This window comes from Chiroxiphia lanceolata, chromosome 1 (genome assembly GCF_009829145.1).
Source record: "Chiroxiphia lanceolata isolate bChiLan1 chromosome 1, bChiLan1.pri, whole genome shotgun sequence".
NCBI lineage: Eukaryota > Metazoa > Chordata > Aves > Passeriformes > Pipridae > Chiroxiphia > Chiroxiphia lanceolata.
Window position 1 is genome coordinate 85,234,172 of NC_045637.1, and position 26,000 is coordinate 85,260,171.

Below are 26,000 nucleotides of genomic sequence, written 5' to 3' on the forward strand. Positions count from 1 at the left end.
GACCCAGGGCAGCAGATGACAGCAAGGCCAGCAGGGCAGTGACATCCCCCATAAGGTATTCAGTGCTCAAGTTCCCTATACTCTTGCTACAGTGCACTAATTCTCGAACAAGTCTGTAGTGATGAGGTAGGTCAAATATCAAGTCTAGAGGTTAAGTTCACACATCATGGTCTGTAACGGCCCTAACCAGAACACTGTTATACATCAGGAATTAGTGACCCACACAAAAATGGACCTGATCAGGCTGACCAATGTGTGCTGTTTCATGCTAAGTTATGCTGTACATACTGCTTGGTGTCCTGGACTATACTGTGCTGAACACATCATGTGGCTGCGGGCTAAACTTTAGCTGCTAATGGTAATGGAGAGGCTTGTAGATGGTCCCAAACTGGCACCTGGTGATGATGCTGCCAGCACATCCTTGACCTCATTGCAGTCTACAATGCAGGAAGAGAAGGGGCAGACACTGATCTCTTCTCTGTGGTGACCAATGACAGGACCTGAGGGAATGACCTGAAGTTGTGTCAGGGGAGGTTTAGATTGGGTATTAGAAAAAGGGTCTTCACCCAGAGGGTGGTTGGGCACTGACCAGGCTCCCCAGGGAAGTGGGGACCAAGCCTGGCAGAGTTCAAGAAGCATTTAGATGATAGTCTCAGGCACACAATGTGTCTCTTGGGAATGGTCCTGTGAAGGGCTGTGGGTTGGACTTGATGATCCCTGTGGGTCCCTTCAAACTCAGTATATTGTGTGATTCTGTGATTTTGTCATACTGTTATTCATCAGTAGAAATGATAAATGATAGAGTTATTTACTTCTAAGAACATACCTATAAAAGTGTAAAGATCACACAACCAGAGAACCTCTGCATGCACAGGATATACAGTGTTCTATGCCCTGAATAAAGATTCAACCAGTGCTGCACTGCTTGGGGTTCCTAGCATTGGAAGGGAAATTTTCTATGCTATCTCCTTTTTCCCTCCCATGTTATTTCCAATAAAATGGCCTTTAATAATTTTCTTCCTTGTGTCCAAAATAAATACTTGCACTAGTACATCATGGGGTACATTTTGGTGAGGTTCATGGCCAGGCACAGGCATGAAAGCTAGCAAGGACCACAATCAAGAGACTCAGTTTAAATTCTTCTCTCAAGTGAGGGGGATGTAGGCAACCCCATGGAGGCATCTCACAGCTCTATCACAAACAGTGCTCTGATCCAAAGCTTGGCAGTTGTTTTAGATGTGCCTAAGCCCAGGCAGTCAAACTCCTAGGAGAGGAATGATGTTTTCAACAGCAGGTTTCTGAAGTCCTGAATTATATGAAGACAATGACAGAGATTGGCTATTCAGTATATCTTCTGACACATAATGGTATTAAAAAAAGTTAGTAGAAAGCAGTTAAAAAAATGCAGAAGATAGAAGTAGACGAAAACAAACAGGTATTGGAATGATGGAACTCATGGCCAAAGAATGCTGGAGATGATAAAATTTTACATGACTTTAGAGAGAGACTGGACAAAACCATAGAAGAGAAATCCATTGAGAGGTAATAAAAATATAGAAAATACTACACCTATTTAAGTTCCAGGACTGAATGGCCAATGTCAGAGCCCTGACAGTGTGACTAGCCCCAGCAGGAGATTTCCCCAATACCCTCTTCATGTGGGTATGGAGCCTATATTGGGCACTGACACCATTTTGGTACTAGGCATGGTCTTTGTGAGAGGAGGACACAAACTGTCCTATGATGAATGAAAAGAACTCGTATGCTGAATTTTCAGTAGAGGAGCACATGGCACCTCTGCTCAAGTCTATTTAAGAAAGGGTGGCAAGAGAAATGTGAGAAACATATTTAGAGAAACAAAACAAAAGACACATGGAAGGAGATGTTATTAAGAGCTCAAATAAAGACACACTCTTGGGAGGCACCTCTGAAGGACTGCAGCCACAGGTAACCTATGTCAGGGTAATGATACCCCTGAACGGCTGAAACAAGGACATTCCTGTGGAACTGCAGCCTGTGGAGCAGACTATTTTACTCTTTTTTTTCACAGGATAAAAGTGAGCAGCAACAACTGGCAGATAGAAATAGTTATATACCAGTGCCAATATCTTCCATTACCTGCTGCTACACCAAAGGGAGTGGGAAGCACTGAGAGCTGAAACTAATTAGCACAGATTTTTTGTAGTGAAGTTGAGTGTGGGGAAGCAGGTTGAAAGGTTTGTTTGTTTCATAGGTTGTTATATTGGTTTTGGTCAATACCCACATCAAGAACAAAAAAATTTTTGTTCATCAGCAAGAAATTATATGAAACTTCTCAAGTCAAGGCTGTTGCCCACAAGAGAAGCCTATTTCAGCCAGCCTTAGCACTTCAGTCCCTGCCTGAAGTGCATTGCAGATGACCATCTCTAGGCCTGCCCCCTTACAGACCTCAGTCTTGTAGCCTTGTCTCCAGGTCCATCTCTTTTGCTTATAAGTGGGTGACAGAGCTCTGAATGCACTAAAGAGCTTTAATAGTCCTGATCAGCCATATCTGGAGGTTCGCTATAGGCCTAGGAGCTCTAAGCTATGCTCTGGACTTTCAGTTCCTCTCTGTGTTACATCAGCAGTATATCCGTCTCCAGTTCAAACACAGCTGTGCCCATTCCTGGCCAAGGACTCCTAGTGTGACCGTGGCCCTGCCTTGTGATCGCTGGATCTGGACCTATCTCTGATGTGTGAATTGACTTTGTGGTGTGTGAGGACCTGCCTCATAGCCATGACATTGCCTTATGATCTGGACTGCCTGTGATCTCTGGGCCTGCTCTGCTCAGCTGCTGAGCCCTAGATGGTGAGGCTCCTGCACTGCCAGCTGTGGGATCCCCTTTGCCTCCTGGTTTGCCCCTCCCCGGGGAGAAGCTGGTCCTTGCTGCTCCACTACAGTGAACCTCAGGTCTCTCCGAGCCCTCTGCCAAGCACTGAGGAGCCTGAGTCTCTGGTCACACAGGGCCTTGTCCTTACAAATCTTCTTGATCTCCCCATCGTGCTCACCTGTTACTCAGACCCAGGCTTCTAAGTGAACCCCCTTCCATCCAGCCAGGCCCTCCTTCCCCTGGCTTGTTGCCGACCAGTTTCTGGAGCCATACCTCACTCAGCTCCCAACCTCTCATGCCATGTCTCTTTCCACTGTCCCTGCCTTGGCTCTATGTCCACTGAAACAACCGACCAATATCCCACAGCCATGGGGTCACTCTAAAGCAAGTCACAGAATCACAGAGTCACAGAATCATTTGGGTTGGAAAAGACCTCCAAGATCATAGAGTCCAACCTTTGACCAATAATCACCGTGTCAACTAGATCAGAGCACTACGTGCCACATCCAGTCCTTTCTTGAACACCTTCAGGGACAGTGACTCCACCACCTCTTGGCTGTTATAAACCAAAAAATATCTTTCAGAACCTTGAGCACCAGTCTATGATTTAAGTATATAAAGGGCAGGGACATATCAATTCACTCTAAAGCATGTCTCTCCTTAGCCCAGGAGCAAGGACACACCATCCTTGGAGAGGAGGCTGCTGGTCCGAGCCCTGAGGACACTAACAGCCCTCACTGGTCCTAACCTCCTGTGGGACATTCCCCACCTGCCCACAGCTCAGGATCTCATGTTCCTAAAGCCATCAGCCCCTGCACTAGCAACACTACATCAGGGCTGTTCTCTTGTTCCCCACAGCCCTGCCCTGCCTGGCCATGGGCCCTCTTGGTCCCAACTTGTGGACTGATTTCCTCGTTCACTTTTGAGCCTGCTCTGTCACTGTGGACCTGCCTGGTAGTCACTAGATCTGATCCCAGCCCTCACTTGTGGAAATGACTTCCCAGCTTGGTTTTGGACCTGCCCTCTTGCTACATTGCCTTATGATCTGCAGGCTTCGTTGGACCTGTCACCATTTCAGAGTCTGTCCTATTTCCCTTCCTCAGATGCTCTGAGGCTGGGCCCTGGTCAGTGAGTCTCCCATCCCACAGGCAGCTCTAATTGCTCCCTAGCCCCAGCCTCTGTAAATGGGCCCTGGTCCTGATTCTTCTCTTGCTGTGCCCATGGCTGTTGATGGATCCTCTTACTGGCATTTGGTTCTGCTTTCCTGTGGTCAGATATTGTGCTGTGGCACTGGCTGGTGAGGGCTCTGCCCACACTGGTGGTGACCTTTGGCCTGGCTCACTGTCCTCATGGAACAACCCTGCTCTTGCTCCTCCTGGCAGTTAACTTTACACCAAAAACATTGCCTGCATGCTCAGCCTATAGGTCTCCAACCTGATTACAAGGATATTATGGGAGATCATTTTGAAGGCCTTACTGAAGTCAGAGTATAAAACATCCTCTGCTTTTCTCTTGTAGATAGAACAAGCCATCCCATCCTAGAAGTCAATGAGGCTGGTCAGGAGAAATTTGCCCTTGGAAAATCTGTGCCCTTTTTTCCCATCATCTTTTATTCCTTGTCTCAAAATGCTCCCAGGAGGCTTTGCTTTGAAGCCTTCTGTAGGGATTTGAGCTTGAATACAATTGCTCATCAAGGTGCATCAAGGACCCACGTAACAGCTGACAGAAGAAAGCACAGGCCTATGCTTGCCAAGAATATAGATTGTTCTCCATTCTGTGCTGTGCTGCACATGGCCCTGGGCTGAAGGATAAACTTTGCATGCAAGCCAGAAGGAAGGAACATGCAGGTTCCTCCCACTTGTCATGACTGACTGCACTCCCTGTGTCCTTGTATTGATTGTAAAGTGAAGTGGCAAGTTTTCATGAACATCCTTTTGTTTCAGAGTAGAAATTAATGGTTTTCTTCTTTAAAAATTCCTGGAAGAGCTCTAAAGATCAAAGTGTCAGTGAACACCTATCTCCATGGATGGTTCCTGCACTGCATTCCATTCCTTGACTGGTGGTCTGTCAAATATTGCACAACTTGGGGTTGAGGGAATGTAACCTATGTTATCCTTTTTCCTTCTAATATTAGCTGCAATAAATGGTATTTTAAGCAATATCTTACAGAGTCTGAGTATCTTTCTTGATGCAGATAATAATGAATACTAACCCTTAATGCCTTGCAGTAGCAAACTACACCTTTTCAGGTACTGCAGAGACCTGTAGTCTCCTCAATTCTCTTCTTTTATCTTTCTGAAAATTAGTCACTTTTTCAAACCATCAGGAGCCTTCTCCAATCGTTCTGACTTTGCCTTAGTCTTTTTGCCGTTCTATCTAAAGAAGCTTTTCTTACTGCCCTTCACATCCCTTGTCAGTTTTCCCTCCAGCACAATTTTTGCTTTTCAAATTCCGTTCCTTCATGCATGGGAAAAGCTCCCATACTCTTGCCTAGTGGATTCTCCTTGCTTTCAACTCTTATACACTTTCTTTTAGCATTTGAGCTCAGGCAGAATGAAGGCATCTTCATCATCAGACACACTGTATATTGCTTCCACAACAAGACATGTGGCAAGTGAAAGGTTTTGCATGTATGTGGGGCTAAAACTCATTCAGCCATAGCAAGGATGACTTTCAGGATCTGAGACAAATACTGCCATCCAAACCATTGCTAGCCTGTGGGATGTGATCATTAAAAGTTACACCATGAAGGCCAAACCAATGTATGCCAGATCAAATATCCATGGGGGAGCGTTAGGAAATCATCAGATACACAGTGAAGTCTGAGCCCATGTCAGGTCAAAAGCAGTGTAAGATGTCATATGGGATATTGCAATGACAATTAAGATAAATGCCCCATCATAGCCTGTGAGCGAGCAAGGCAGCACTGCAGGCAACAATGTACATCTCCAGAATGGCAAAGGGCTGCTGCAGAAAGGTGCCATGTGGGCTATGAGCACCTGTCTGAAGGAGCTTGACCACACACCTCATATGCTTTGTACTGGGGAAAAAACAGTCCCACAGAACAACTGAGAAAGAAGTCATCATTGATAGCTACAGCACCTAGGTCTGCAATGATAAGCAGTTAGACAGGCAGCTACAATTGCTAGATGATTTATCCCTCTGTGAATGGTTGCCTCTGCCCCTGCTTGAAAGACAGCTTCCAGAATCACAATGTGAAATGAAGACAAACACAAAACAATCAACATGTTCCTTCCTACTGGCAAAAGAGCAGGAACAAGGAGGAGAACAAAATCTTGAGTTCTGCATAGGTTTTTGTGATTGGATGAGAGGCTTTGGTTTGTGAGCTGACCTGGACTTCATATCCTTTTGAGTATGAATTGCCTTTTACACTCTCAGTTGTTCATGGCTCAGGTACTTAAGAGTCTGTTGGTTTAGGGACAGTTCCACAATTAAATGCCTGGTAGAGGAAAGGGCAAGAGAGCCTTAGCTGACCTCTTTCTTGGGACAAGCATTGTCAAACAAGGACGTGGGACTGAACTGTTTGTACTGCTTTGCACAGCTGTGTTGGACAGGGCAATCCATTGCCAGTTGTCCCAGGTAAACTTCAACTGCAGGAAGTTTTGCTTACTCTCTCTAGATCCCATGTCAAGCAAACTGTACAAGACCCCTCCTGTGTGTTGATGCTATGCTGATGGTCTGCTCTGATCCAGTTCTAAATTTGCTCATGAGTATATTCAGTTGCTTAAAACTAGCTTGCAATTAATTATCAGTTTGAGCACAGAAAACCACAAGAGGCCTCTTAGAAAGAGCATGGCATCCCTTTATCATACACTATAAAAGTGGAGCTTATTATCCTCCATGTATTTGCTTATTGTGGATGTGTTCTGAATCTGAAACTCCAATTCTTGGAGAGAAAATATGAATTTTGTATAACTCATGAAACAGAGCACTGCATTCAACGCAAGCAAAGCTGTTCTGCAGGTCTGGAACCAAGACACTATACAGAAGTTCACCAGGTATAAAAAAATTACCACTGGGATAATTTTAAGTCTATACTGGTAGTGTGATGGTGTGAAAAAAATAATCATCAACAAAACCAGCTGCTTCCTGGACATGTTTGTAGGTACTAAAATACAGGCCATATGTGATGAGCTGGGCTTGTGACACAGGTCTGGACACTTCCGTAATTCAGGCCAGATTATCATCATGGCTAGGCTTCGTGAACGAAGATTTGGGCCAGATTAAGGGAAGGGGGATCATGGTTGTTCAGCAGGGAGGCTTGAAGGACATTAGAAAGACAGATTTCACTGAGTTAAATATGCTAGCCAACTCTTACATGCAGCAATGGAAGACCAGAGTGGTAGAAGTAGAACTAAACCCCCGTGAACACAAAGTGGCCCTAAATAAAAAAGGGATAAAGACTGAAAAGAGTGGCACAAATCCGAGGCTCACTCTAAATAGTGTGAGAAAACAGCTTATTAGATTCAAAGAATCATAGAATATCTCAAGTTGAAACGGATCATCATCTGCAGGACTACCTGTATATAAACCATATGACTGCAGGCATCATCCAGACACTGTAAAGTATCTGGAAGCATCTTTGTAAGGCTAGATGTCTTCTTCAGCATCTGACTGTTTGGTAAACAGTTCCTTGCCTTGGTGAGAGGCAAAACCATCCTCCTTTTCCTTATTATGTCACTAGGACATCACAGTGTGTCAGGATCATCTGGTCTACATTGATCTGTATATTAACAAACAGATATGGAGAGCCAAGTAGAATGAATGCACACAACTTGTTACTGGTGTTTGATAGAACAGATGGTGAAGATTTTTGATTGACAACGCACCTGGAAGATTAATTCTCCATTCCTTTTCTCCATTCACATACCAAGCACTTCTATCATCACAAAAAGCAGACAAGCTTTTTAAGCCTTCTTAAAGGCTGAAACAGAAGCAGTAGGCCTGACATAAAAAAAAGGTAAGAATTATTCTGTGCTTAAGTATAGATATGTATCTGCCAGCCTACCTGTGGGAAAACAAAATAAACCCCAAACTAAACCAAAACATAGCTGATACCTATGGAGTAGAGATCTAATGAAAAATAACACTTCCACTACAATCTTGTCTTGTTTAAGCCCTCAGACTGCCTTGGTGCTAACAACTCTGCTATCAAGTAGAATGTAGATTTTTATTTTTACAAAATAAATCAAACTGAGACAAAGAACACTGCATTGCTTAAACTTTTGACAGCAGTACAGGAGCCTACGTCTTCTTAACAGGGATCACAGTCATGTCCCACATGTTGAAAAGACTTATGTCATACAGACTTCGGGATTTCCCCTCCTCCTTTTTTTTTAAAATCACATAGTACTTTACAGAGGTCAAAATGGTTTCTTTACTGTTTGTCCCTTCTGTTATTTCAATACAGAACAATAGCTTTTATAACTGAAATGTTTTTATAATTGAAATATATTTTCTATTGTATATTATGATTGTCCCACAGAGCATGAACACTCCTCTAGCTGGATTTCACAGTTCCTCTGTCCTCTGTCAGGCCATTAAGTTCCTCTTTGAAGATCTGAGAGAGACACTGTAAGTGTATACTACAGACACACTTGGATATTTTTACTTTGTCGAAAGTTATGTTTTGCTATTAAAGCCCTGAGAATAAACTAGTTTGCTATAAAACCACAATCACTAAAAGATTTTTTTTAAACATCCCAGCTTTTCAAAGAAAATGGGTCTGTTTTTAACTTTTGTCTTAACTGGTTTTCTCACATGCACCCTTCTTTAGTTCCCCAGTTTTGTTAGTAGACTAATAGGCCAAGACCTGTTCTCCTTTTCTTCTGTTTGGCATGGCTTGGGTGAATTTTGTGTATTCGGAAAGGATTAATTGATAGAGAGTTCTGGTCTGTTACTACAACCAGAATAATAATTTCACTAATTATTGACAGGTTGACTAATAACTGCTAATTATGTGCTCCACCACTAAGCTGTTCACATTTTTTGTTTTTACTGCCATCCCAGTACCTAGTTGCAAATGAGGCTTTAAGGAATATGAGTATTATTTCCCAGTTTTTTCTTCAGCCTAATGATACTGATGTACTGATGGAAAGCACTGTTGTATAGAATAAAAAACTAATATTTGCTCTCCCTTCAATCAAAAACAAACCCATTGAAACAAAAAACTGACCTAATACCATTAAATTATTTTTATGGTGTCAAGGATCAAACTTCTGAAAGGCAGCAGTGGGTGGCTCACAATTCAGACTGTATAAATTTCCAAGGGCTCAGCCAGTATGTCTACATACAGCTGGAAAGCTGTATTACTATTGGTGCTGAAACTCAAAAGGTAAGCATTTCTCTAGGAAAATTTACTTTCTTACTATATTATTTCAGGATTATGACTAAACTTAAAAAGAGAGTAAATATTGTTCTGTGTTTCATATCTTTGCTCTAGAAAGCATTTTTCAGGACAGAATATTTACATGATAGTCTCTACAAGTCTCACTTGTGTGCATGCATTCCACACTATTTTATTATGTGTAAAATCTGAGTATCTGGGATTTTTTTGGAGATTTTTTAAAAGTTATTCTTTGTGCTTCAAATATTATTTTGTGCTTAAAATATGATTTTATTTTAGAGCATCCTATCCTACCATTCAGTATCTTTTAAGTTTGATTTTGGCAGTCAAATAATAAGTTTGCTTGGTTGACCTCTGGTTTCAATAGAGTGCACTGAGAGCAAAACTGTGCCATACAGTGAATTTGATAAGTTTATTTGAGTGTGAAATTTCTCTAACAGTTGCATCCCTGGAAAATATAGCTGGTGAACACTACATGATATAAAAAGGTGTGTGGGTGTACAGATGTACAATTCTTAAATAACCTATAAATGGGAACATGTATACAGAAAGGAAAGTGAGAGAAATATGTGTGTGAGTGTATGTGTATATCCAAGAGTACAGTCACAAAAAAATCTTGGTGGAGCTTAAGACTACAAAGATAAACTTGAGATCCCAGCATTTAGCTCCTACATAAGAGGCTGGATTTTGAAAAACAACAAACTTTCGAAATTCCTATAAATCACAGGATGAAAACTAAATCCATGCTGACCTAAAGCTATGCTTTATATAAACACAGTGGCTAGACAGGACTTATACCATCCAGCACTTTAGAGCAGCCTCAGACAGAAACAAACATAAAGCTTTTACTGGTCTATGTCACAAACAAAAATTCATTTAATTGTGCTAAATGACTGTACACATAGCTATTTTGTCATATCTCTCTCTCTTCTACCTGAATGCCACTAACACAATTTAATTTCTCAGGAAGGTTATAGTGTAGTATATTTAAGCAAAGCAAGCTGTATCTGAAAGCACAGTAGGATGAAAGACAAATTTTGAGCATCAGTCTTGCTCCTAGACTTTGTACCTTAGACAAATTATATCACCTATCCATACTTCCATTACTAAAACAAAGGTAAAGCTACAGGCCTTTGAAGATCTACTGACAGTACTGTGCAACAAATAGATATTTTACTGCACTTATTTTTAAAAAAACAAAAATAGCCAGCCAGCCTCTGATTTTACTTATATCTGTCCAAAATTAGAACAAGTCTAACATAATTTGCACTTAAATTTCCAGTTTTGCAAGTATATCAGAGGTAATATTTTCTTGTTTTCATCAAAGCTACTACAAAGTACTAAGGATTTCTAGCCTTCAGTGAATTAAATAAATACAGGCAACTCTTGTTTCACTGCTTTGAAAAGGTAAACAGACTTAAGACCTCTGAGGAACTGTTACAAAAAGGCAATGATACAATGCAGAAAGAAACAGATTTCTGAATTTTGAGTTTCTAACATTCATGAGAGGTGAGAATAACAGTAGGCATGTTACCACAGAATGATTTCAAAACCATTTGTTTATATTTCATTGCTTGAAAACTGCTATTAAACCTGCTGTGTTTGTATGCTATGCCATTACATTGCTATTGTACTTCTGCTCTAGACAATACTGGTTTCACAATGGGCTCCATCGGTCCACTAAGCGCGGAGTTTTGTTGTGATGTATTCAAGGAGCTAAGAATCCAGCATGCCCGGGAGAACATCTTCTACTCCCCTGTGACCATCATTTCAGCTCTGTCCATGGTCTACCTAGGTGCAAGAGACAACACCAAGGCTCAGATAGAAAAGGTGAGGCTACAGTTAAGGATTTAAACGCTCCTGCTGCTCAACAGCACTTAATGATATAGCATCCCTTGCATAAATCAGAGGCTAAAAAATGTACATCCAGAGTTATCAAAAGCTATGGCCATCTCAAACTCATGGATTTAAATTTTAACATTGTTAGCAATAGGATTCTCAAAGACAACAACACATTGTAGTGGTCCTTTATTTGGAGCAAGAAAAGGAGACAAAATCTCTAGGGAAAGAGCCAAAATATCTCCAGACTGAGAAGTGCTTCATGTGTTTCCTACAGCTCTCACTACTTCCATAGAGAGTGGCTGGCTTGTTACCTAGAAGAAATTGGTATTATTGATAGCACACAATGGAGCTGATTCCTAGCTGTTCAATACAAAAAAAGATCATCCACACAGGCAACAGCAGGCATGGCTATTCACAGATGGTACAGATGGATTGCACTTTTTGAGTCATCCTGCTTCTCAGTTAGCCAATATGTTTGCTTCAAATCTTATATGTTAATCTCAGTTGCATAACCTTTTTCTTCTCATACCTGTTATTTCAACTACTGTTATTCTCAATTACAGGCTGTTCACTTCGATAAAATCCCAGGATTTGGAGACAGTATTGAATCTCAGGTACAGAAAAAATTCATCTCCTTCTCTGTGTCACTTTCTCCTGGGAGCAAAAACTATCAGATAAAACAGTCTCTCAGCAGTTCAAACCCTTCTCCAGTGAGCAGTTAGTGCTCTGCATCCAGCATTTGGGGGAACACTACCTTCATAAGAACAGACAGAGAAGGCAGGTAACTGAGGATTCAGAACAAGCATAAAATGAAACCCATTACCATAATATTGGGCAAATAGGGCAAAATTACAGATATTTGTATGATTAGGCAAGGTAGCCGGATGTTACTGGATTAATGGGACTGGTTGGGAATGGAGGAAAGCTCACCTGATCTGCTGGAGCTACACTACTGTGGCAGGTAATTAAGAGTCCCCCTGAGAAAGCTATGAGGAAATTACAGTTAGAAATTACATATTACAAAAACCCTATATCATCATAGTTATAGCAACCAGGCTCAGGATAAACAGTTTTACAAACAGAAATGTCTGAACTACTCTACTCCTTTCATATAGCATATAAAACCTACTAATTATTAAAACTAGGATAACATCATCTGTCTTTTTATTTGTGTTCCTGTCAACGATGCAGTGCGGCACATCTCTGAGCATCCACACTTCACTTAAAGACATATTCACCCAAATCACCAAACCAAGTGACAATTATACAGTTGGCATTGCCAGTAGACTTTATGCTGAAGAGAAGTACCCAATCCTGCCGGTGAGTTGCTCTAAGATCTGATCTGAATATATTTCCATGTCAAAGCTGTACCTTTCTGTAATGCAAAAAGCACTGTCAGAAACCAAGGTTCTGCAAAAGAAATTTTCTTCCATATAGGAGAAAGGATTCATGACTTCTCCCTATCACAGCCATAACCCTTGACAGTCTTGAGAAAAAAATGTGGCTAGTCAAAAAGATGTTTGTACATTTTTTTTGTGCAAAGTATCATAACAATCTAATCAAGTCAAAGTATAATTAATAAAGGTAATTTTTGTCAGTAAAAGTTAACTCCAACTGTTTTCTCAACTTGAAAAAAATGCTGGAAAATAACTTCAGATTCTCAAAAATATTCCAATATTTTCCATTGAAAGGAACATTTACTTTGAAATTAGAGGGAAATACCATTGAAAAATAAAAAATTTAAAAGTGGGAAAAATGGAAAAAAATCCATACTTAACTGAAATGAATGCCATTTTCTAACCAAACTAAATTCCAGAAAATATTTTTTAAAAATATGGGCAGATACTCTTGCTTGAAACAATGAATGTAAAATCTTAAGATGCTTATGAACTAGAATAATGGCTTACTGATTAGCCTTAACAAGCAGATTATTAATATCTGCTAATTTCATTCTTGCATTTTACATTTGCAAAATGCTTTGATGTTCTGCTCTGAAAATGGCATATTCTTCCTTTGCAGGAATACTTACAATGTATTAAGGAACTGTATAAGGGAGGCTTGGAACCTATCAGCTTTCAAACAGCTGCAGAACAAGCCAGAGAGCTCATAAATTCCTGGGTTGAAAGTCAGACAAATGGTAAGAGGAAGCCAACTATCAGCATAGGTAGCTGTCACTATGTTTGAATAGCATATGAGAAGGAGAAAAAAACTCTAAAACCTCTCCCTCTGCTCCTTCTCCTGGATAATAGATCAGTTCCCAATATAGAACTATCATTTAATAAATATTTTTTCCTCAGACATACCATTTTAGAAGGCTCTCTTTATCTGTAGATGCTTTGTGGATATGTAATACTTCCAGTACTGATAAAAGGGACAGCACTAAAATATGCTTTGTATACATTGACAAGTGGTTTGACACTAATGTTTCAACTTTGGTTTGAAGCAAAAAGTATTAAATGTTTGATTTGGAAACCATCCTGGGATAAAAGGTTCCAATGGTTCCTCCCATTGTCACAAAATATACTCATTTTGTAACAAGTAGATCTCTGGGTCTTACACCCCTCACTGTAACTCTTCATAGCGAGGAAAAATACAGCCATTGCCAACAGCAGTGAGCAAATCGACCATGGAAGTACAAGATAACAGCTACAAAACCAAAACAATGTCCCTGCCCTACACTCTTATCCCCACAAAATCTTTACCCTTCATTTAATGTTGTGATTGCCAAGTAAGGTGTGTTATACACAGGTATGTTACACATGTTCTCTTTTCCTATGTATTCTTACAGGAATGATCAAAAATATCCTTCAACCAAGCTCTGTGAATCCAGAGACTGATATGGTCCTTGTCAATGCCATTTACTTCAAAGGACTGTGGGAGAAAGCATTTAAGGATGAAGGCACCCAGACAGTGCCATTCAGAATTACTGAGGTATGTGTGCATAGATCACCTTAAAGGTGTCATCTTCTAGAATTTATGAAGGGAGTAGACAAGCTGTTATATATCCTTCCTGAACAGGAGCAATTAGCATTTTAAACCATAAGTAGACATTTCTACACTTTAGGAATGATCTTTGTGAAAACTCTATTATCTTATTTGGTTTTGCAGCAAGAAAGCAAACCCGTGCAGATGATGTTCCAGATTGGTTCATTTAGAGTAGCAGAGATTACTTCTGAGAAAATTAGGATCCTGGAGCTTCCATATGCCAGTGGGCAGCTGAGCCTCTGGGTGCTGTTGCCTGATGACATCTCTGGCCTGGAGAAGGTATGATCCTGACAGCTGGGTTTCAGACAACCATAAAAATGGTGAAATTTAGGTGCCGAAAAGCTCTTCATGATAAAGTTGTCTTAAAGCACAGGTCTGAATATTGGCAACATGGGATTGTTGCATAGAAGCATGCAGCTGTCTCAGTGATCCTCCAGTAGTTTGTGATGAGCATGGATTGCTTAAGGAACTGCTATAGTGGGTTAACTATTTGTCACTGCAGAACACATTCTACTCAGATAAGCAGCTGTTATGCCAGCAGCTTGAACTCCAAAGGTTTTATATCTCCATTCCTGCACACTGACGAGCTTCCTGCGAAATTAGCTTGACTATTCATAATTATTACTTGGTTTGACAGCATTCAACATGCTTCCCTCATACCTTCAAAAACTAAAGTATCTAAAAACTGAATATGAGGAGTACTGGAATGGTTAAAGCAGTTTCAGAAAGCAAAATGTGTATGACATACTATTGTTGATATGAACAGAATACAGTCATGGGATGTTGCCATTAGGAGGATCGCAGTTTGAATAGAAAAAATGATGTAATAAATCAGAGTTCATTGAAATGACTTTACACTAACTCAAAGAATTTAAATTATAAAAAAAAGAGGCATTTGAACACAGCTAAATTTCTTCAGTAATAACTGATCGTTCAGGTATTAGCAATAAGCTACCATCAAAACCTTGTTACTTTGCAGTCTTAAATGTAGATAGAACTTATAACTCATAAGTACAGAATGATTTTTGGAATATATTTCTAAAGAAAAGAAGATAAATAGGCAAGACTTACGGTGAAATTTGCTGAGTAGCCATTTCATTAAGAAAATTAATTGGTAGTGAGCCTATTAAAGAAATAGAAACAGGACAGCAAATCCAAGTTTGCTTTTCTCTTCTAGACATATTAATCTGCATACAACTAGAAAACACTATAATAAGAGCAGTTAGTTTAAGAGAAAAAACCCCATAAACAGTTCTACATTGCCACAATTGTCCTGTCATCCCAGAGGTCTAATTTGCTTGTCTTCTTGCAGCTTGAGACTGCAATCACCTTTGAAAATCTCAAGGAGTGGACCAGTTCTACTAAGATGGAAGAAAGGAAAATTAAAGTTTATCTCCCTCGCATGAAGATCGAGGAAAAATATAACCTTACATCTGTATTAACGTCCTTGGGTATCATCGACCTGTTCAGCTCATCAGCCAATCTCTCTGGTATCTCTTCAGCAGAGAGACTGAAGGTGTCTTCAGCCTTCCATGAGGCGTCTATGGAAATCTATGAAGCAGGCAGTAAGGTGGTAGGCTCAACAGGAGCTGGGGTGGATGATACAAGTGTCTCTGAAGAGTTTAGGGTTGACCGCCCTTTCCTTTTCTTGATCAAGCACAACCCAAGCAACAGTATCTTCTTCTTTGGCAGATGCTTTTCACCTTAAAGATAGGGAAGCTGAAAGAGTTTCTGTCTCTCATAGCAAGATCCAAAATGCTGCATTGTCAAGGGTAAAAAGAAACACATACTCTCTCTTTCATCCATATTTTCTAAAACCAGAAGGCTTTATTTAAAAAAAAAAAAAAAGAAAAAAAAAAGAAGTTAGGGTAGAGAAATTATGCCATGAAAACAGAGGCCCTTCGCCTTTCCTTCCTGCAGAGGAAGGATTACTTACTTATGCATGAAGAGTTAATGGAATGAAAATTGGACCCAAAGAAAGTATGAGCATGAACAGAGATGTTTCTGGTGCAAGTTAACGATAATAGTGCCGAATCATCACACTGAGAAAACACAACCCACTTTATCAGCTGAAGTTTTATGGGGGAAAAAAAAAAATGCATCCTTCTAATTAAGCCAGGTTTCTCTATGAACAAATTTTGTGGTGACTTCTCTGGAATAGTCACCGGAAAGTTCCCAGATTAAACTCTAAACTATCATACCAGTAGGTATGGTTGGTACCATACCTACTCTGACAAAGTAATTGATTTTATTTTCTGTTCCTGATCCTGCAAGGCTCTTCCTCACTTTCTGAAGATCCATTATAGGAATCTTATAATTCATATTTCTCCTTAAATCTTTTTGGCTTAATAATCATGACCAAATATGGCAGGGTGCTGTTCAAATTTTCTCCATGTATCCATATATAATGGGTCTCTTTTGCTCCTTTTATCATAATAAAAACATGTTTAAGCAAATGCATTTCATTTGGAGTATTTCAAGTGCACCTGGGATAGGATAATCCTTATTATGCTTACAAGTTGGGGGACAAGATGCTGGAGAACAGCTCTGTAGGAAGAGATCTGGGGGTTTGGTTTGATGGCAAGTAGAATATGAGTCAGCAGTGCCCTGGAAGCCAAAAGGGCCAACCACGTCCTGGGGTGCATCAGGCAAAGCATCATGGGCCAGTCGAGGGAGGTGATTGTTCTCATCTACGTTGAACTGGTTGTGGCCACACCTCAAGTACTGTGTGCAGTTTTGGGTGCCTCAATGTAAGAACATCACACTAACAGAGTCTGTACAGGGGAGGGTGACCAAGATGGTGAAATCTCTTGAGGGCAAGAGGTCACTTGGCTCGTTCAGCTTGGAGAAGAGAAGGCTGAGAGGTGACCTCATCACAGACTATGACTTCCTCAGTGGGGGCAGGAAGAGGTGTTGATCTCTCTCTGGTGACCAGTGAGGGCATGAAGATATAGAATGAAGCTGCATCAGGGGAAGTTTAGACTGGACATTAGGAAAAGTTTCTTCACCCACAGGATGGTTGGTCACTGTAACAGTCTTTCCCAGAAGTGGTCATGGTACCATGCCTCTAAGAGTTCAAGAAGCATCTGGACAATGCTCTTAGTCATATGGTTTATTTATAGGTAGTCCTGCGAGGAACAGGGCGTTGGTCCCTTCCAACTTGAGATATTCTATGTTTCTATGATTCTTTTATCAGAATTTGTTCACTGATTTCAGAGAAGTGAGGAATGAGAGGCTGTCCTAACTCTGGGCTACAATATTGATACAATATTGATAAACAGTGTGGAAGGCAGCTGGATATGTGCAGAATCTACATGCCACTGAGACCACAGCACTGCCTCAGAGAGTCCAGGGGAATGGGAAATGAGAAGGAGTTTTTCAGTTATCTTTGTGGTTGGTTTGTAAAACTTTACAGGCTTTTATTTAGTAACTGAAGAGAATAATCATGCTAAGAGACATGACATCTATGGCAAGTTAGTTTTTCTGCAGAATGAATTATTCTTCTCTTTGTCACTGAAGCAAGAAGGGAAATAGAACTGTGAGGAACTGTCACAGAGAAGTACCAGAAGAGTGAAAGAGAAAGGTTTTGGAGAGTGCAAGAAGGCTATGCTCTTTCCTGATCCCAGTATGTACAGCATAGCATCAGTGCTGGGTGGTCTGTGGTGGAATGTTTTTTCACTTCCACCAGACAGTATTTTGCTTGTTCTACTTGTTTTAGCTTTATCCCTTCATCCTCCAAGATAACACATACTTTGGCAGGACCTAGGGGACATGACTTGCTGGGAGCAAACATGGTCTTGCAAAAGAAGGAAGATAACATGACACCACCTTCACTAGTGCGTAAATAGTTTAAATATTTTCCTTCACTTTTCTTTATCTTAGTTGATTGCTTGCCAAGAGATAACAAATGGGGAAATTTATTACAAAAGAGCTAACAATGTGTTTACTATTGACCTGGAGTTTCTGTTGATCTCCACATAGAAATAGGGCACCTGAATTCCTTAGGACACTTACTTTCAGCAGATTTGTTCTAAAACTGCATTATTTTCAGGCTGTTGTAGTTCTTATCAATTAAAACATACTTCTTCACAAACAGAAGACACAAAGAAGTACATTTACTCCTGTATGTAGACAAATAGTTTCAGTGCTGTCTCCTGATTTCTGTTGAAACAGAACAGCAACAAGCAGCCATATTCTCGTCCTCCATAGTCACTTCCTTAACCAGCTGTGCAGTCTGTCCATCCCTAATACACAAAAATAAAATAAATAAATATCTCCCTCCAAAAAAAACCAACCCAAAACCAAAACAAAACAAAAAAAAGAAATATGCATTCCCAGTCCTATATTTTCAGAGACTGAAAACTTTGAAACCATTTTGGGACTTGGCAAATCACACTCCTATTAAGGAATGGATGCTGGAGTTCTCAGATCTTAAAGAAATATCTGTCTAACCACTAAAATTTTCAACAGCCTTTCACACCTGAGGTACTGTAGCTTCTGTATTAAGAAGTACCTAAAGTACAGGACTATAAAGGAACAAGCCTGGACCTAATCCCAAGTTGTATGCCAGATATCAGGCCCCCATTGTCCACCATGGAACAAATCCTCTCCTTTGTGCCAACAGATGAGGCTATAGCTTCTTCTCTCCATCCTCAAAGAAGCAAAAAGTAGGACCATGTCACGAAGACTTCAGCCTTCTGCTGTGTCATGAAGTACAGGTAGATTGCCCTCTCATTTATCCCCAGTATTTCTTTCAGCTCAAGTATGGAAGAAGGCTCATACTCACAGCTTTAGGCTCCATCTTTAAAGGCTTTTACTGCTCTACCACTACACCCCATATATATTTGCAATTTCACACATGCAAAGACACAAAATTAATTCAAAGGATTAGTGAGTTGTGCAGATATAAGACCACACTTGCTTGCTTTCCTGTGGTCTTACAATGGAAAGATAATTCCATAGAGATGACAGAAAGTGATCTTGGGGCCTTACTGTTTATTCCAGTACTAATTCTTCTAATACGTAAGAATGAAAGTAATATCACTCAGCTGAACAAAGTCAGTTATTTGCAAAAACTGGTGTCCTGAAGTTCATAGAGTTAGAGAACAACTTGGGTTGGAATAGGAGGCTAACAGTCATCTGGTTTTAACTTCAAAGACACACCAGGTTGCTCAGGGCCCTTCCCAGCAAAATTTTGCATATCTTTAAGTTTGGAGATTCCACAATGTTCTGACTAATTTAATTTTAAACATAAACATAAATATCACTACTGTATAAGAGGTGTCAACTATCTAGCTAGCTTAGCTTTCTATCACCAAATCAGAGTTGGACATGTGTGTGAATGAGTCCCACCAGTTCCTTCATTTTGATTCTCCCCTGCTAAGTCCAAAAAGCTCTCATTGTTTTCCCTCACTTTTACCCTCTAGTAGCCAATACAGAATATCTCTGAAAATCCCTAGGAGTGTTTAGTCACTCTGTGAACAGCAAATTCCTAGCATGGTTAACAGTGCTTAGGAGCAAAAGTGAGATAATAGGCAGCTTCGTGCTGCACATTTTTAGTCCCAGTAGCATAATTTATACTCTATCTTTATTTTATTCTACGTGGATTATCAGTGGGATATCATTTGCACCTGGCCTCTCTTTCCTCACTGTTACAGTATTAAACATCACAAGATACAGAGTTTAATACCATATAGTCCAACTGTCTTGAGACAGGAACAAATGCTCTCACTTGCATTCTACTCCCAGGAAAAAAATTATTCCAAATTAATTTTGTGTTTTTATTTCTTCAATTATTAATCATTTTCCTACTTTTTCTGAATGTTAGAAATAGCATGCCTCACTCTAAAATCATTGCAGGCAAACAATGAAATTCTATTAGTGGCACCTTCAAAGAACAGGAACAGGTTCCCGGAGGTGAGCAAATCCTTACAGTGGAAGGCTGATTTCTTAGTCACACAGGTAAAATTCCAGTGTTGTGGATCTGACAAGAGGCCAAGATGGAGTGGGAGAATAGTGAGATGCCAGTGTTTTTGTAAGGTAGGGAATTAAAGGTCAACAAAGGAGGCAGAGGAGGAATCACTGAACTTCACAGAGTTGTGTGTAGGAGTAGTTCCTCTTTCCTCTTCCCTCTTTTCTCTTTCATTCTGCCTCATTTCCCTTGGATGCAGTTCATTAACCACTTTCCCCAAGGCACTGACTATCCCCACCCTCACCATGACCTCCTTTTTCCTCCTTGCCCTTCAGCAATCTTCTTTGGGCAGTGAGGGAAGACGGCAGGGCTGGGGTCAAGACTTGTTTCTAAGACGAGAAATGTCAGGGAGAGGAAGAAAGTGGGAGGAGAGTGTTACTGCTCCTGCTGCCTTGAGGGATCATCTGCCATGCAATTATGCTGTGTCAGCTACAGAGTCCAAGCTGCTTCTCAGCTGCATCTGCAGGAGGTGGGGTGAGGGCCCATTCCTCCAGCCACAAGCAGAGAGAAATTGCTCTGCCTCTCCTTACATGTCCTCTGCTAACTTTCCATTTCTCCTACTAACTTTCCTTAGCCTGATGTTGCCTCAGTACAATTGAATTCAAATTATTCTTCACCTATGTCTTGGTCAGTCTATGTTCCCAGACAGCAACCACATAAGCAAGGGATACTAAGGAAGATAAAGAATATTAAGGAAGATAGGGCCCAAGGTCTAGAAAAGGAACAGAGATAGATCAAGAAGAAAATAAAGTCTAAAGCAGATGGAAGGGACAACTGCACTAGTTTTAAACTATGCAGAGAGAGTTCCACTTTTGGCTTTGAAAGATCTAAAAAAGTCACAAATACCAGTCCAAAAGATAATGGAGCCATGAAGATCTGCATGCAGTTGAATCACAAATGGAAAGGACCGCTCCAAAGAGTTTGGAAATGCTTTGGTAAAGAAGTGCAAATAATCATCAGGATAGTTTAAAAGAAGGTCTTCAGTGCAATACCCTGCAAGTTCACACTTTTGCAAGCCTCAAGAAAGGTTGAGGAACAAAATGAAAACCTTTCATCTTATTTTACTAGAGAGCAGAAATGAACATGAGATCGTCTTGTCTTACTTGTATTGTATCGTGTCATTAATTGCCCCTTGGTCACTATTTCTAAAAGCTTGCTAACTTGAACCATGTAAAAGGATGTCTGGTCTCAAGAGTCTGAGATCCTTTGCACAACAGGCAGTGAATGAGAGAGATAGAAAGATGGAAGAATCTTGCAATGGCAAAGGCATTGATAAGACATGTTCAAGTGATGCTAACGACACTCCAGCTCACTCAAGGTCCTTGTCAGTCTGAGGGGGAAATCCCACTCCAAGTCCCTCTTTTTGGGGTTACTCTCTTCCACGACAAAGCATTACTGCCTTTGTATGTGCCCTTAACCAGATAGTTCAGATCAGTTCCAAGATTAACCTAAAAGGCATGAAACTGAAGGGTCAGCAAGTGCCAAACAGGTCAGTGAATAGCTGAGATTTCCTCTACACTTCCTTAAGTGAATATTGGGAAAATTCTCCTGATAAAAATTCCTAAAAATACCAACTGCCTTGGGAAAATCCTGGTCATTTTGCCAAGCAAGAATATTTACAGTCAAGCTGTATGAAAAAAAAGCAAATGTTTAAATGGGTTTCTTAAAAGAGTCCTTCCTCTATACTGTGTTCTTGCACATCAGCACAAGGCTCCGGTTTAGAAATGTGTTTTGAAGATACATCAACTTGATATTCACATTCTTCATCCCATAACTTGGCATATCTTGCACTATTGAACTGGAACAGGAAGCAGGAATCAGCTTTCTGATTCAGTAGTTGTGCAGCTGACATACAGTTACACCCTTTGAGAGATTTCTTCGGAAAAATGACAAGTTTCAGCTAAAGTGCATACAAACCACATATACATCATTACTCATAATGCAGCACTGTGCATCATGATTGAGAAATTCAGGCCACTCTTTCTACTTTTGATGTCACTGCTACCTGGGATACTTTTAAAATGCTCACCACCTGAGTCACTCAAAGGAAAACTGCACCCTTGCACATGTGAAAACAGCGTGCCTATTCATTAACAGATAAACTCTCTCTCCTCAGATATAGAGATCAGTCCTTTCTCAGAAGTGTTGCGCTTCTTAACAGAGCAGAATTTCTCAGGAAAAACACTACCTTTATTAATTACAGTGTCTAAGCTAAAGCATGTAGAAGTAATACTGAAGTATGGTGAATTGTGCCAAATTCCACCACACCTTTGCTTTTGGCAGACGTGGAGCAAAATGCCTCAATAATATCTATATAAGAACCTCACCACACCCTTTGGAAACTCATATGGTTTTAAATAGTGTTAGAGTATGTCAGCAAGGATTGTTTGGCAAGGGAAGGCTTGCAAATTTACTAGTAGGAGGCACACAAAAGATCACTATCTACTCTCTTTCAAAATAAAGACACGTGTATTATCAACCAAAGCTTTAAAGAGAGAAAAGATACTCAAAGAATGAATCTTTTTTAAACTTAAAAACTGTTTGAAATTTCAGGCTGATACAAACTTATTATCCTACATATAATTCCATTAGAGCACAACCCAAAATCTGTTAAAATCAGCCTAAGTGATATATATAGGGGTTTTTTTCAGTTGACAGTATTAGGAAAAGCTCATGCCATGCTCTCAATATCATCACAACTGAGGCATCACACAAAAAAGAGTCCTTCTTAGCACTGAAAAGTTTATGTTTCTAGTCATAGAATCATAGAATATACTGATTTGGAAAGGACACATCAGGAACATCGAGTCCAGCTCCTGGTCCTGCACAGAACACCTCAAGAATCATACTATGTGCCTGAGAGCATTGTCTAAACGCTTCTTGAACTCAGACAGGCTTGGGGCTCTGACCACTTCCCTGGGGACTCTGTCGCCTCGTGAGGGGAAGAGGAGGGGCAGGCACCGATCTCTTCATCTGATTCTATGATTCTATGGTTGGTACCTGCCCCTCTGCTTCTCCTCACGAGGAAATTGCAACTGCAATGAGATCCTCCCTCAGCCTCCTCTTCTCCAGGCTGAACAGACCAGATGACCTCAGCCGCCCCTCACACGGCTTCCCCTCCAGACCCTTCACCATTCTCATGGCCCTACTTTGGATGCTCTCTAATAGCTTAATGTCTTTTTTGTACTGTGGTGGCCAAAGGTGCATACAGTACTCCAGGTAAGGCCGCATCAGTGCAGAGTAGAGCACTTAGCACTCTTACTATTCCTTCATTTTCTGTGCCCCTCCTTACAGTTTTTAACTTTGAATCACACAGAGATTCCTTTTAAAAAAATTACATCAGACCTCCAAAGATATTCAAATCTTCTCAGATTTCAAAATCCTTTTCTTCGTCATGCTTCTTGCATCTCCTAAAGCCCTTTTAAAGGTTTGGGGACATTTAAAATCCTTTCATATTGAAAATCTACTGGCCTGCTCTGGCTCTGTCAAAAACTTGAATAGAGTGCTCAGCTGGCTGAATTAGAAATTCTTCCCTCCCAAGTAAATAAACAGTGCTTATACTGGTAAAAAACTCTTGAGGATGTCAGGAAAACTGAATAGCTTTCCTTCAAACACCACTTTTTCTTTTGATCTTCCCTGAAATTTAGAACATGTTAATTTTGAACTAAAAGAGATTTCCAAGAGCTGTACAGAGTTGATAGCTAAAATAAGCTACCAATGAGTATGAAAACCAGTCATGGAAAGTTGTATCCTAAAAATCCTGTGGGAGAGGAGAAGCTACTATTTTTCTGCAACAGCAAGTCTTTCTCTCAAGACCCTCAAGAACCTTCACAGAATCACAGAATAATGTTCTGTTCAGACATCAAACATATCACCTACTCCTGAACCCAGATGCTAATGAACAGAGCAACACACTGTGCAGGAAAGCCAAAATGACGTGTGCAAAGTTACACTGAAACTGGAGGAAAACGAAATGCCTTTAAAAGGCTGAGATCTGGCCAGGGCACTGATACCCTGCCAATATTTGTTCTAACCAAATGGAAACACGAATGACTGCAGTGAAAGGGCCCACAGGTTTACTTCCCACAGGAAGGGCACTATTAACACAAATATAACTCCTCTAGTGTACTGCTGTGTTGACTTAGTAAAGAGTGGGAGTGAGAGTACCGCTGCTACTGAGTCAGCAGTAGCACCATTCAAAGAGTCGTGTCCTCTGGTGATACTAACTTAAAAGGATATTAGAAAACATTATCAACCCATCACATGGATTTAGCATACTTTGTCCTTTGAGATGAGTATAATTCTAGTTACTCAGTATGCTATTTTTATTTTTATTTTTATTTCTTAACTACCAGCTCTAAAAAGGTAGCTTTAAAACCTTGTGCAAAGGCAGAAGCCTCTCAGTCTAACTGTGCATTTCTGTGTAAATAGAACACCTCAGTCACTTCTTGTAAGGCAGCAAGCAATATCACAGTGTAGAAAATTAAATTACTCTGCTTTAAAACCAGAAAATCCACAGTATTGGATTGCTCTAAGAGATGAAGTCTTTTCAGGGTATCTATCACTTGTTCAACAACATGGCTAAATTTGCAAATATTATTCGAATCATTTAAGCCTTGGAAATCACTGAAGGCCAATATAAACAGATTACAGCTTTCCCAGGTGTAATGGAAGCAATTAATTATGCAGTGAGTATCTCTCCTACACTATGCTGCTGTCTAGAAAACCTAACAGATGCATCTAATTACAACTCACACTGAAACATGCTCCTTATGTGTTGCTACAATTTTAAAAGACCCGAGGGGTAGGAAAACATCCAATTAAAGTAATGTGGCACCTCACAGGTAGGAAAGCAACTTTAACAAAGCTTTCCTTTCCCAATTATATTGATGCAGAAGGTTCATCATTGGCAGGGAATTGGCAGCTGCACACCCATATATCGTACACCAAATTTTGGAGGTATTTCCATAGTTCATTCCTCATTACAAGATCCTCCATGACAGCTGGTGACCTACAACACAAGTCCATGTTTAACCTATGCTCACAGACAGCAGGTCAGAAGAAAGCTCCAAAAGTAGTTTGTGCCAAGGAGAGAGACCTTGTGAGTCCTGTTCAGGGTCGAGGAGGCAGCCCTGGAAAGCAACTCCTATCCAGGTTTTCAAGGTGGAGTTTTCAACAATGCAGAGAGGTAAAAAATGAAATAAAGGGCAAGGGTAGGATTACATAGGATGCTTCGGTTAGGGGTCAGAGTGGGGATGGACAGCTACAGGAAGGACAACGGAGGAAGGGACAGCATGATTGCAAGGAAAATCAGGAAAGGAGGTATTTTTGTAGCCAAGGAAAGACGAAATGGAATGAAAAATAAGGAATAGATCTCTGTTGTGCTACATCAGTCAAACAGCTTTCAGATTAGGTGGGGAAACAGAAATGAAGTCTAATTTAAGACCCACATTAGATTCTAGTGATGTTGCCACTGACAGTACAAGCAAGGGTCTCATGACTGTCTCTTAACCTTGCCTATCTCACAGTGGCAGCATTTCCCTGGTTGTACAGTCTTAAAATCCTTCAAGATTAGCAAAACCCATCTTTCCAAAACTGAAACCCACCAGGAATGACCAATTCTTTCTGAGAAGGAAAAGGACAACAGAAAAACTCACACATAAGAAGTCACTCTCTTTTTTTTGTCTGTCTGTTTCTCAGAGATAAATTCTTTAGACAAATCATAAAAAAAGTAGGTCAGCAACAGCCTTTTTTTAAACTCTCCAAACCACAAAAGAAAGGCTCTTCAAAGTAATGTGGGTTCAAGTTGTTACTAGCCTGTTGCCACAGAAGTGTTTATAGAAATACTTATGTAGTTAGTTTTGTAAAGTTCTTGTGTGGTATCATTCTTACCATCACTTCACATCCTACTCTGAGATGATTCAGCTCTTCCACAGGGATGTGGGCTACAGCGCAGAACACATTGCCCAGCCATGAGTCATAAGAA

The 26,000-nt window shown here is 40.4% G+C and overlaps 1 protein-coding gene across 1 annotated transcript; it reads left to right on the forward strand.

Moving 5' to 3' along the window:
- The first annotated feature begins 7,805 nt into the window (after positions 1 to 7,805).
- LOC116793759 (ovalbumin-like) lies at positions 7,806 to 16,427 on the forward strand. The gene is made up of 9 exons (XM_032701835.1): positions 7,806 to 7,830; positions 9,079 to 9,204; positions 10,862 to 11,046; positions 11,622 to 11,672; positions 12,250 to 12,378; positions 13,078 to 13,195; positions 13,847 to 13,989; positions 14,167 to 14,322; positions 15,356 to 16,427. The coding sequence occupies exons 3-9, from the start codon at positions 10,879 to 10,881 to the stop codon at positions 15,749 to 15,751; spliced, it is 1,161 nt and encodes a 386-aa protein (XP_032557726.1). The 5' UTR covers positions 7,806 to 7,830; positions 9,079 to 9,204; positions 10,862 to 10,878; the 3' UTR covers positions 15,752 to 16,427.
- Positions 16,428 to 26,000: the final 9,573 nt, after the last annotated feature.